The sequence below is a fragment of the Protobothrops mucrosquamatus genome, unplaced genomic scaffold (genome assembly GCF_001527695.2).
Source record: "Protobothrops mucrosquamatus isolate PMUCROS unplaced genomic scaffold, P.Mucros_1.0 scaffold2841, whole genome shotgun sequence".
Classification (NCBI taxonomy): domain Eukaryota; kingdom Metazoa; phylum Chordata; class Lepidosauria; order Squamata; family Viperidae; genus Protobothrops; species Protobothrops mucrosquamatus.
Genome location: NW_015388873.1, coordinates 120,928 through 134,938, shown reverse-complemented (window position 1 = coordinate 134,938; position 14,011 = coordinate 120,928). Strand labels below are relative to the sequence as shown.

General features: G+C 36.7%; 1 protein-coding gene across 1 annotated transcript in view; it reads left to right on the top strand.

Moving 5' to 3' along the window:
• The window catches only part of MAGI1 (membrane associated guanylate kinase, WW and PDZ domain containing 1), a 93,216-nt gene that overhangs the window by 29,059 nt on the left and 50,146 nt on the right, over window positions 1–14,011 (top strand). Inside the window, exon 4 of the mRNA XM_029286087.1 lies at window positions 9,758–9,974. Within this exon, the coding sequence (XP_029141920.1) occupies window positions 9,758–9,974 (217 nt within the window). The remainder of the gene's footprint in view (window positions 1–9,757; window positions 9,975–14,011) is intronic.

Genomic DNA, 14,011 nt, shown 5'->3' with positions numbered 1-14,011 from the left:
AACCGCAATGCTGATGCGGCCCTCAATGAAATTGAGTTTGACACCCCTGCCTTACATCATTTTGACAAATAGGGAAATCTCTGTAACTACTATGGAAATTATCAACTTAGTCATTTTAGATGACAAGTGGTAATGCTATATGAATCAACTGCGTTTGTAGAATTAGTAAGGGCAACCATTTTACCAGTTGAATCAGATAAACATTGATAATATTACTTCCAGATCTATGACAGGGATCAGAAGAGAAGGATGAATCAGTTGTTTCTAGTGAGAGATCATAAGGCAAGGGAAAGGAAAAGTTATATGGAAAATGGAAGTTCCCACAGAAGTCCTGGTCCCTCAATTCTCTTTACTGCTCTGAATCTGCTGCTGTAACTGATTTGGAGTAGTCTTCTACCACTTGATAGAAGCTTGTGAATAACGGGTTAAGTTCATCTCCATCATAAAATCAATGATAAAGAAAGCACTATAATTACAAATAAATATTGTAGTCTTCAACATTCTATGGATGCCTTCCAGATGTTTGCACTTTAAAAAGTGTTTGCTGGTTGGCAATTGTAGTAGGCACCAGCCTAGAGAAAGATGGAATAGCTGTTATCTCATAGGATGATTGAAATGGTGAAGATGCTGTATATAAAAATGATGACATTGCATATGTTGCATTTATGCTCATGTTATTAACACTGGAAATGTCTTTGAAACAGAAGCAGTCTTATAGACTTGAAAGTACCATGAAGGAAGGAGACAAATACACTTCCACGCTTTTTCTCAAGGACACCATTTTTTGAATTCTTCCCATTTATTTATGAGATAATGTATCTTTTTTATTTCAGGTTAAATGTAATTGCAAAATCTGTAGTATGCAGGATTTTTTTAGAACACAGACCAGTGCCAGTTGAGAAGCAAAACATCTAATAATTTCCATCTTCATGGCATGGATAAAAAAAAATGTTATATAAATATGTTTTCATATTTTTTCATTATAAGAGTTCTCCTGGAAAGCCTACATACATGTAGGGCTAATGAGCCAATATAATTTGCCAGATGACCAAATGATGCTGGTGCATTTGGCTGCCTTTCTTTGAGTTCCAGATAAGTAAATGTGATCAGAGTCAAAATCACTGCTGCCATTCCAGCAAATAGAATTATATGGCATTTCCATTTGGAATGAAAGCACCAAAGTACTGAAGCTAAGGAAAAATTAGGCTTGAACTATAATAAGACATTGCATCATTTTGGGGCAAAAAAGTAGTATTTCAGGAAGACTGCCCACGATTAAAGATATGCCTAGGTTTTTATAGGCAACAGAAATTAGCTGGGAAGGAGGTTATCTTCTCATCAAGTCCAATCTCTTGCTCATATAACATTTACCATGTGACCTTCATTCAAATCTTATTTTTTAGCTTAGGTACATTTATCCTTTTAGTCTGTTTTTCTGCTTAGCTTGACAGCTTTTGTGACTAGCAGCATATGACAGGTCAACAAAATATCAAGCACGTTCTTCTTTAGCCTTAAGAATAAAAAGTCTTGTAACATCATAAAGACCAGCATGTTTATTGTACAGTCTTTCCTGGATCATTTTATCCAATTCTTAAGGCTAATTGTAGACCTGGAGATTGGTTTCAGTTTACATATAGCACAATCATTAGAGATTTGGCTGCAGTTTTCCAGTTAAAATGGCTGGCACTCAAATATGTAAAACAAAACTTGCATATGATAGTAATTTAATAACAACGCTGTAAAACTTTGTGTTCCAGTCAAAGAATTTTACTCTGGTTTCACATTTACTACTGGAAATCAATGAACAACTCCCAAAGTTATGTATCCTGGGCAAAAACCAAGAAATGTTGAGAAGACACCAGAATATTCCATAGCAGGAATACACTTTTTCACACAATTATGTGTACTTGCACAATACCAAAATAAAATAGTGTATTTCCAAATAAACATTAGAAGATGGCATTTCCTCTCTTCATGCTATACTCATAGCATCTCTTTGCATTCTTCTATGCTCTTTGTGGTAGATAGTTGTCAATAGCTTGAGACCGCAAGGTAGCCTCTATTATTTCAAAGTAAAAGCAATAGGCAAAAAAAAAATAAAAATCTGGCAGCTGCCTAGCATAGGAATACTTGAATAGGGCAACTCTTAAAGCAGAAAACATATCAGTCTTGAGATTTTAGCTGGAGGGAAATGATGGTGCAAAGGCTCCTCCCATTTCTGCATTCTGTTGAGTGCCCTGACTTGGTTCAGTAGCTTTTTAAGCTTTGCTCATTGGGCATGTTGTTACTTCTTCATAAGCAAAGCCCATAGATCAGGGGGGCCTCAAACTTGGCCACTTTAAGACTTGTGGAGTTCAACTCCCCAGCATGGCTGGCCGGCCTTAAGACCCTTAACTTCAGGCGTTCAGAATTTCATCGGTTCAAACTCCTGAGGACGGTATCTACTTGACTCTTCATTATAGTTTTGAGACGGACACATGTAAGTAAGAAATCCCACGGAACACCAAAAATGTGAAATTATTACTGAAATAGATAAATAACAAAATTCATTAACATACGGTAGGTCTCAGTAAAGACAGTGATGGGTAGCCATATTAATTTGATTGATAAATAAATAAAATAAGTGAGTGTATGCTTTATAAGCGCTAAATGATATAATGAGGATTTCTTAAACAGGGATCTTAAGGGGAAAAAACATAGATATAATTGAGAAACAAACAAATTTTCATTAATAGAGAAAAGGTAATATTCTTTTTATCCCAGTCATGGATGTACTGTAAATAATTTTCCTATTGTGTCAGTAAGAATAAGGTAGAAGACTTATTTAAAGTCTCAGTATTTGGTGTGAATATTAAATTCCTTCATTGTATACCTAGTTAAAGCTCAAAACTGCAATGGAGCTCATACATGATCCATGATATTTTATTTTTACATTTTTGATGACATATCTTCATTTTCTCTATATTGGTCCCCTTCTCCATAAATTGCTGGATCTTATGACAATAAATTGTTATGGCTGTGACAATATATTGTAATAATAATCATGGCCATATTTGTGATTTTCACATGTAATTTTTCTGTTTCTCCAAATATGCCCTCTAAACTTTCTATTTAGCCTTATTAAATAAAATTTGAATGCTGAAATTTCCAAGACATTTTTGTAGGTGAAGGAGAAGTAGACATTTTTTTTTAAAAAAAGTTTCTCTAATAAGCAGCCCTGATCCAATTCAGATTTGCAGTTTTATCAATTTACTTGAAATGTGTGTTTTCCTATGCATTTGTGTTTCCCCTTGATTTGGATTTGCAGTTTTAGAAAAAAGGGTCATTTGTGTATGTGCAAAAGTTAATCAGATTGATTTGAAGGCACCTATACTTGATTTAGCTCATTGATTTTGTTCAAAGATTCAATTTGATGGATGATTTCAGTCAAATTGCTCTCATATCAAATCTCTAAAATGAAGCTTTCTACAATTGTTTTTAAGGCATTGTTGATTTTGAGTGATTTTGTCTCAGATGAACTATGTTTTTTTAAATTATTTCTATTGTCCTTTGGAAGTTTTAACTACTGGGCCAAAGTTCTGAATTACTCAGCAGTTAAGTAAAGTGTGATCTGGAAACCCAGTTTGAGTCTTTATATCATTCAATTAAACAAAGGAACATAAAACATGCTTTTGATCTTGGAGAGTTTTCAAGGGTCCACTCTGAATCTATGCTAAAATCATTGTTAGGTAACGTGAAACAGTATTATTTTTATTATTTCTTAAATTTGTCTTCACTATAAGCTGGTCAGAGCATGTGTGGATCAATTTTCTACTTTCCACTGATTGTCCTGCTTGATCTTTCATCCTGCCCCAGCCATAGTGGTAGTACATGTCACTTTTTTTTCTTTGCTATCTCCAGGTGCCTCTGAGAAACAAGCAAAGTGCTATTGGCAGTTGTCTCTCTTGAATTACTACCTTCTTCTAAAAATAAATTTGATTGGGTGAATGGTTGAGTGGTTGGGTTTGTCACAGTTTACAGTTCTCTGAAAACGTAAGGTGTCTTACATGGAAGTCTTCCTATATTTTATGGCACTACAAGCTTGTGAGATAATTGGGGCTAAGAGAAAAGAAAGATTGGGACAAAATCATTGAGTGAATTGCCTGATTAAATGGGTTTCTTCAGTCCGAATATAATACCTTAACCTCACTCACCCTGACAATCTCGGTCTCAGTCTCTCTCACTTTCTCTTTCTCTCTTTCTCTAGCTTTCTTACTATATATTGGAATGGACAGAAGAAAAGCAAGGTAGTGGGCAAAGGCTTAGAGCATTAAGTTGATTAACCAATGGTTTAGTTCCTATAGCTTGCTGTTTAGCTTCTATTTTGCTTTTCAAGTTTTAAATATGACAACTACCCTTAGGAATGGATTTCCCTCCCATCCCTTAATTCCCGTGGGCATACTTAAGTGGGAACACTCAAAAGGGCAACTAACATGTTTCATGCCGTTGTACTTGAAGAAAAAGCAATTGTCCTCATCCAGAGGTTGTTTTCACAGTATATGTATTTATTTTTTTAAAACAGGTGTGAATTAGTCATACCTGATAAGGAGAAAATTGGCCACATTTAAGCAACAGAAATTGTAGTACTTGAGAAAAGAGAGCTAGCTAATATTATTCAAAGTGTCACTTGAAGTTAATTTTTTAAAGTCTGTTGGGAGTACATCATTTTAGAAAAATGTCACTGATGGGTCAAAAGCTTCTACAAGGTGTCAATAAAGCCGCAAAGCAATTTTTGCTTTTGGAATTGCCACACCTCCTCAAGAAACACACCTGTATTAATTTAAAACAAAAACAAAATAGCACTTTCAATCATACAAACAATATTAAGAGTTGCTTTATTTTCTGTGCTCATCTGTGTTTCTTAGAATTTACTCATCACTGCAAAGCCTGGGTTGCTATCATTCCATAGCAGTTATTATTAGATATTGTTATATTGCAGGTCTTGTAACATAATTAGTGTAAGAGTTCAACATGAAATAACCTGGGAATTAAATTTACTATTTTCCACTTGGTTATAAGAACTTTTTACTACTTTAAAGTTTGACTTTGTAACAGTGTAACTCTTTGGAGGCAATTTCAGACTTGGTTTAATGTCAAGGTTCCGATAGATAGAGTCAAATAAATGAGATCTCTGAAGCTGGAAGCTTCCTCAGAGAACATGTTTCTTGGATACAAACTATCAGCATGATCAAAAATGAAAACAAGTCTGAAATTCCCTCCAAAGAGTTACACTATTACAAAGTTAAACTTCCCACCCCAATGCTATGCATCATCCACGTTCCCCAACCCTACATAACCAAAAGAATGACCTTGATTCCCACGGGACACAGAATTGTTTAGACTAGCAAAGATACTCCACACCCCCTCCCATTCAGGTGACAACCTAGAATGAGCAAGATGGCTGCAGCCAGGTTCGTTGTAGAGTTGACATGGTCATATATGGATAAGGGCATGATTGAAAAGCCATCATAGTGACACAAATGGTAGTGATCTTTCTTTTCCATTCTCACTGCAGGTGGTGTCCCTGCACCCTAAAACTTGGGTGACCTATGCCCTCTTGGTGTGTAGAAAACAGGAAGCTGTTAGTGAAGGTTATAATGAGATGTGGCAAATATTTCCACACATAAATTCACTCCTATTTGTTCTGCCCACTGCACACAGAGAGAATCAACAATGATTTGGGCAGAATCTAGCAGTTTAACCCAGGATTCATTTAGGTTTGTGAACTCTGAGAGAATGGACAGGATGATCTGTGGTTTGAGTTCTGCCACTTGTAGGATTGATTCATGCTCTGCCTCAGGTACCCTCCCAGAGGTATTGGAGGTGGGGCAGAAGGCTGGATCTTATGTCAACTCATCAAGGGACTATTTGTTCTACCTTGAAGGAGGCATTATATGCCATCTTAATTCATGTGGCAAATCTTGCTATGTGCTGCCTGCTTCAGTCTCTCCTTTTCAGGGCAACGTTCCAACTCCAAAGTGTTCTAGAAACCACAGATGGTCTGGACCACATTGGTTGCTCTGATGGATGGTCTGTGTTTAGCCTGGTAGAGGGAAGTGCATGGCTACTACCTATATTGGACCTCTTGAATGGCCTTTCACATTACTAACCATTGGTGGTGTGCTTACATATCATCTATAGAGTTGGGAGAAAAAGGGACTTTTTCCCCATAGTTCTGCTCCCTACTTAATGGATATGGCCACTTTCAGAACTCACAGCTACTAATAGAGAGCTGTGAGGAATCCATGGGAAGGAGAGTTTGGAACAGGATGCATGGAGCAGGATGACCTGGCAATGATTACCATGCATGCCCTCATCATCTCTCAAATTTTATACTGCAGTACTCTACATGGGGCTGCGTTCGTTTGAAGACAACCCAGAAGGAGCAATTGGACAGAATGCAGCAGCCTACCTACTTATGGATGAGAGGCACCAGTGCTACCTAACACTGGTTTTGAAAGTGCTATGTTTGCTTCCAGTACAATTCCAAGTGTGTGATTTAACATATAAGGCCATAGGGATCTGCAGGACTGTTTGCTTCAGATAGATCTGACTCAATCCAGTGTGTTCATTCCAAATTGTTGTAAGGGAGTTCTAAAGGAGAGGGAGTGAGGACCCTGCAACTTACATTAGGCCCCACTCCCTAGAACAGGGGTCTTCAAACTTGGCCCTTTTATGACTTGTGAACTTCAACTCCCAGAATTCTTGAGCCAGCCTAGAAAAATGTATTGCTGAGGAGCTAAATGGAGCTTTCTTAACCATCTTGAACACTCAGCTCTTCTACACACCTTTTCAGTGGCATGTTTTGGGATGTCTGCTGCATTTGCCATCTTGCTCTCTTCCTCCCTTTGGTTCTAGTTTGGTGGTTGTTGTTTCCTATTACATTATTTTTATGTTGTCTGGTGTATTATGGACGACCCAGAACCCTTGAAATCAGGGAGCTTTTTTAAAAAAACAAAACAAATAGATGAATGCTGAGTACAGGCAGTCCTTAACTTATAACCATTTGTTTACTGACAGTTCCAAAGTTACAATGGCACTGAAAAAAATGACTTATGACCAGACTTCCCACTGGTGCAGCTCTCCCCACTCTCATGTGCTCAGAAGTTGGACACTTGGCAACTGGCATATATTTATGATGGTTGCAGCATCCCAGGGTCATGTGATCACCATTTACAGCCTTCCCAGCCAGCTTCTGACAAGTGAAAATCAATGGAGGGAAGCTGGATTTACTTAGCGACTGCATGATTTACTTAACTGCAGTAAATCATTTAACAAGCATGTTAAAAAAAAGATTGAAAAATTGGTTGTGACTCACTTAACAATGGCCTTGCTTAGCAACAGAAATAATGGTTCCTATTGTGGACATAAGTCGAGAACTACCTGTAGTGATGGATGTCACCTTTTTATGGCAGATTGTTGGGATGATGTCTTTTTTTAAGCAATTGTCAGGGGAGTCAGTGATATAAAAATGCTATTACAATAACCAATAAATATTTATAAAATGCTACCGAAAAGCACTTCTAAAACTTTTCTTTTAAATGTGCTATATATCTCAGACAAAGCTTTTTGGAAAGCTGAATATTTTTGATAATGTAATGAGCTTAGATAGCTCCAGATTGTGATATCCAACGCCATAATTATATTTCCTCCTGCTTGCTCATATTCCCTATTCCTTTTGGCAGGTTCTTGCTGGCATAATTTTTCATAATTGTATTATAGTCTTCTTCCTCAGTTGGAAACATGATCCTAATCAGCAAGGACACCCACTGCGGTAGAAATTCTACCTTAGAGATGTAACCGTTTGGAACTCTAGCAGTATTTTCTGTCTGTCAATCAGTTTAGAAAAGCTAGCAGCCAATCAGGTTTGTCTATAACACAGTGTCATAAGTCAGATTTTTGGGGAAAGGAATGGTAGGAAGAAAAAGTATCAGAAAGCTGAAGTTGAGATAGATGGAACTAATGAAGATAGCATTGCAGTTTTTCCATCAAAGAAGCATCCTAAACGGGATGTTTTTCAGCATAGTCTCTGACATGTTGTTTCAATGTGTTTTGGCCAAGCCCTTGCTTTTAAAAATATATTTGTACTAAGATGTAATAGCTACAATTTAGTTGTTCTGTCTGGTTTTTTTTATATTTCATGTTAGTGATGATGTTATAAAATTGTGCTTTGAAGTGTATGAAAATAATTGGCACTGATAGATTAATTCAGCATTTCTAGATGCCTTTGGATTTCTCTTTGAGTACTTTCAGTGAAAAGATTAGCATGAGCAGACAAGCTTCTTTGAAAACCATTGTCCATTTCTTTCAATGTTATTTGTGTTGTTCAAATGTATTGGACATAAAGCAAGTGATCTCATTCAACAACATGCTTACTCTCCCACAAATAACTTAAAACGTAATGTAGAAAATACAGTAGTCCAAATATTCTAGCTATCACAGATACTTCAGATAAGAGGGTGATGCTTTTCAGACTTTGAAAATTAGGTGTGATTTAGTTTAAAGCATTATTTTGAGAATTGTTTCACATTTGTGATGCATCTGAATATTCTTACATACAGTGGAAACAGAACATTATTCCAGGTCGGAGTTATTGTAATGTATATTGATTTTGTACTGTCATGATTGCTGATGTATGGGAGATAAATAGAATCTGCGTAGCTGCACACACTGCTTTGTTCCCCTGAAGTTGATTTCATTTATGCTCATATTGTTTTGGCATTATCATTTATATAGAATGAGAATCTCTTCTGTAAATTTCATTTCACTGAACCTAAACATTGTAATAAATTATAGATAGCTGATTGTTCCCACACTGGATTTTTTTTGTCCCATGTTTAATGAACTATTGTAAGATATCAGAATTGAAAGAGAATTTAGGATATGACAATTTAAATTTCATATTAGAGATTAATGGAATTCAGTTGGCAAAGAATTCTGCTTTTGTACCAACGTAAGAATTCAGAACAACTTTGATTTTAGTATCTAACCTGTCAAGGGGAAACACAGGTGTGTTGTCCTTGATTCCATCTCCCATATGTGTTGATTCTGTTCAGGGATCTATTAAAGTAAGGTAGACAGTTTTCCTGACGAAAAGCAGATTAAGAATCTAAAACAAGAAATATCACACCCTTCAAATTTAATTCCTGTTAGCCATTTTCCTTATCTGAGAAAAATGCTATGTTTGAGTACAAGTCTTAACTTTGTTATGATGGCAAGAGAAACTTTGTGTGTCTGTTTGTGCTGTGTATAGTGTTTAGGGGAGAGAGAGAGCTACTGAGTTATTGTATGTACCAAAGAGAAAATAATTGAACTATAAATATAATCCATTCCTTGTTCCTATTCCTGGATTTGAAATGCTGTCCTTAGCAGAAGTCGACTCTTTTGATTATCTAATCCATACAGAATCCTTGATTTGGGATGTGTCTATGCAATATCGGAGAGATGCTGGTGTTGTTTGTGATGGATGACTTTTCCTTCCTCTGTCATTCTGTCTGTCTATCATTGGGTGAATTTTCCTGCGCTCAGCAAAAAAATGGAAATCGCCAGAGCCCCAAAGTACCCTTTTATATTTATTTGGGAACTTGCAGAAGTGCTGAAGCTAAAAAAAAAAAAAAAAAAGCTAAAGGAAATTGCTTGCTTGCAGATCATTAACCTTCTTGGGATTCCCCATCCCATCCCACTCTTCCTTTTTTTTCCTGGCTCTCTTCCTGGACAGCAACCACTTGAACGGAAAGACAGCCAAAACAGCTCCCAGCACAGCGTCTCCAGCCACCACAGCACCCACACGGCTTCACCAATTCACAGCACTCAGGTGCTTCCCGAATACCCTGTTCCTGAAACACCAGCGATAGACCAACCAGACAACGCAGGGCAGAAGAAGCCAGATCCATTCAAAATCTGGGCCCAGTCCAGGAGCATGTATGAAAGCCGACGTGAGTATGCCGCGAGATATTATTATGTTAATGGCAGCTTTAGACAGCAACGTCTACTCATTATTATCGACTCTGACTTCAGGAGGACGTTTGCTTGGACTGAAAAGAATAAATTTGACTTTGATTGCATTAGGGGGATATGTGAGCAAAGGATGCTGGCTGTGGCTGGAAATGGGTGGAGAAAGAAACCAGTATTTTGCAACTAGGAATATTAGCAAATTATCTGTAATTGGAGGAGCATTGCTTACTTGCAGCAGGCAGTTTGAAGGCTTAATGATGAGCGACGAAGGACACATATTTTCAGTATTATGACCTTTTTTTGGGGGGGGGGACATGTCTCTGTTTATTTCTTCTTTTTTTCATTTAAAAATAAATCCATTCGTAAAAGGAGCTACTGTATATTGTGTAGATTGTCCAAATACTTTTCTCAGAAAGGGAAAACTGGGCAGCGTTTCCTGTTTGTAGATAATGTCTACAAAATCTTACGCTCTCAAGCCTTGATCTTGCAAAGGGTTAATTAAGGAATTAGTTGAAATTGAACAACACAATAGTATGCTTAGACAACTTTTGCTTAGGAGCATCAGGCCCTTATCTGTTCAGTTATTCCATTGTTAACATTTCCTAGTTATCTATTTGAAATTCAAAGGTTTAAATCCAAAGATGCTGTAGTCCTAAGTTTAAAAAAAAGTACAGGTGTATGGTTGAGTGTATGTCTGCCATTTATTATTATGGGCTGTTCCATCAATGCAGAAAACAAATAAATGCAGTAAGCAGTTTTTATTTTAGTTATTAATAGATCCGGTCCACAAATAATTCAACAGAGGGTTGATTTGAATCCAAAGGATTTTGTTTATTTATTATTCTGACTATTTTAATGCATTTCTTTTTTTTCCTTTTTTGCCTCTTTTATTGATGAATTATTTTATGATGAGATTGATAGCCACCTGGAACATTTTGGGGACAGAATGTGATACAAATAAAGTAAATAAATAATAAGTAATAACATTAAAATACATGTCAGTGAAACTACTTTTGATTTTAAATAATGGATTTTTTTTTTTAAAAAATAGCATCTTTTAGAGCATGAATTATTATTTAAGACTTAGGGATAAAGCAGCTTTGAAACTACCTACATAAAAAGTGCCATTTATCATGTGAAGTTGGGATTTTAGATTTGTCTGTAGTGAACTGAATGGACTTAAAGTAAAATCAGTGTTGAATGTATTGCACGAAGGGCAGGAAAAAGTTGGTAGAAGCTTTGGGGCTAAAACAGTGCCAAAGTCTCTTCATTGCTTGGCTGTTCCTGTCGTATTACTCATATTTATTCTAAGGGAACGACAAAGGACGTTTCTCTATACATTCTAAATAGCATAACGGGCTTGTATACTAGCCTTTTACAGTGGGTGGGCATCTGCAGGCTAAGAACTAGTCCCAAAATTTCTGAGCTTAGTCTGATCTTAAAACTACATCTTCCATAAAACATGAACAAATTTATTTTTCTGTTTCAGTTCTGGAAATCTGGGATAAAAATAGGTTCAACTTATTAATTTCCTATAGATTCGCCTAGGGCAGGGGTAGGCAACCTTGGCTCTTTTATGACTCGTGGACTTCAACTCCCAGAATTCCTGAGCCAGCCAAGCTGGCTCAGGAATTCTGGGAGTTGAAGTCCACGAGTCATAAAAGAGCCAAGGTTGCCTACCCCTGTCCTAGGGTTATAGAGCCTGATTACACCTGAGGGAAGCTGCTCATCTTTCCTTTGTCTACCCACATTAGTAGCAGCTCCTCCCCATCTCAAAATGTTCAACTGTTTTAAAGTAGGGAAACAGTTAAGACCCAGGGCCAAGGTGAAATCCTACCTTCTAGGAAGAACCTCAGAGCCGGGCAGGCCACCTGCTCTATCTAAGCTAGGCCGGAAAAAGAGCAGATGCAGGCTTTGTCCCTTCCCATCCTATAAAACAGTATCTCTCAACTTTGGCCACATAAAGATGTGTTGACTTCAATTCCCATAATTCCCCCGCCAGCAATTGCCCATTATGATTGGGGTACTCTGAGAATTGTAGCCCACCCATCTTCAGCTGAGAAACGCTGTTACAAAACAATGGCAAGAATCCCAGTTGCCAAACACTCACACAAGCAAAGGAAAATCTGCCCTATGAGGGTTTGTTGCAAAGTGCTACTTTATGATTTACCCTTCCCTCCTAGGTCTGAAGAAATGATTTTCTTCTGTTCCTCCTTCGTTTGCGTGACTTGTCTTTTTTTAGCTTAGAAAGCTGGTAGCAGGGCTGGCTGCACAATTGTTAAGTGACAATGACTCAAGGGGAGGTAGCGGTTGACTGAAAAACTGGGAATGTACAGGAATCCTATGTGATATTAAGGAAATTCACCACTCTGATATTCTAAATCCAGCACAATTCTAATGCAGATTACAAGAGAAAACTACCCCCTATTATTTGGGGGCTTATTAGTTGCACATTTAATGTAAACATGTAGCTTGGCCTAAAAAATTGTGAATTTTTTGCATTCTCATCATGCAACTTCCATTACATGGAGTTTTTGTCTCCTGTTCTCTCCCCTAATCATCCTTGCAGTAACATTTATTATTTATTTATTTTTACCTCACCTTTATTATTTTTTTACGAATAACTCAAGCCTGCACATATACCTAATGTTCACTCCTCTTCCTTCCAATTTCCCCCACAACAACAACAACGCTTTGAGGTGAGTTGGGCTGAGAGGGAGTGACTGGCCCAAAGTCACCTGGCCAGTTTTCATGCCTAAGGTGGGACTAGAACTCAGTGTCACCTGGTTCTAGCCTGGTGCTGTAACCACTAGACCGCATTTGTCTAAGACCCCCTCCCCCATAGCTATCTATAATACTGCCAGCTAAATAGTTTATTAGAAATAGCTAATTAGTAATCAGAATAAGCGCAACAATATCAGCTGCAATCTGTTCTCCCCTGCATCCATATGTGTATATATATTATAATCTCTATGTGTGTGTGTGTGTGTGTGTTAACTTTTCCATCTACATATTTAGGCAAGACAAGTTACATTCATTTAGGAGTTGTGGACTCCTTGCTTTTGGATAAGGGGGTTTCTTTATTGGGTTTCTTTATGTATATATAAAGTATATAATGAAAGACAAAATATTCATACCTAGATTTATCCATGATAAATCTATGTATGAATATTTTGTCTTTCATTATCACTAAGTGTGACCCTTGCTCCAGATTTGACTTCTCCAGAAAGAAAGGGGTCTTGAAAGAAATTTCAAAATCAAATTCTCTTTTAGGAAATTAATGCCTACTGAGATAAAAAAAAATTGCAAGAGAATTTTCTTGCACATCGGTACTTCAAAGGTTGGTAGATGGATCAAAAGGGATTTCTCACAGTAATATTGTTCCAGCTGCAGCAGCCCATAGAAGTGCTGTAAATTGTATGACCATTGACACTTGCATAGGGTTTAATCTCATGCAGATTTTAACATTATATTTGCTTTTTAAAATGTAATATTTTTTTTAAAAAAAAAACACCAGTGCTTTTTTTTAGAAATGAGATAAGTTAGTTAATCAGAATTAGCTCGGAACGTTCTAAATTTTAAATTTGAACTAGAAAAAGTTCAAATTCCTTGAAATATTAATTTTACTTTTATTTCAGTTTTGCTGTTATTTACCGTTTAAAGTGACTTTTCCCAACTGATCATTATTTGAGAAATTTAAATCTATGAGCAGAATTATCCTTTATTTTAATATATTTTGTATTTTAGCAAATATTACATGAACAAACATTGGCAATAAAAACCAACCCAATAAAGAATGTTGCAGAATGTTAGTAAGATTATAAGGGAAGGGGAAGAGAGAGAATAACCTTTAGAGATTTTAATCCTGATTAATTAATTATGTGTTATCAGGTTGATGTTGACTCTTAGTGACCACAGAGATTTTCTCCGTGGTGATCTTTCTTTAATCTAGTCTTTCAGGTTTTTCCAATGGTGGAATATTCAAATAATAATAATAATAATAATAATAATAATAATA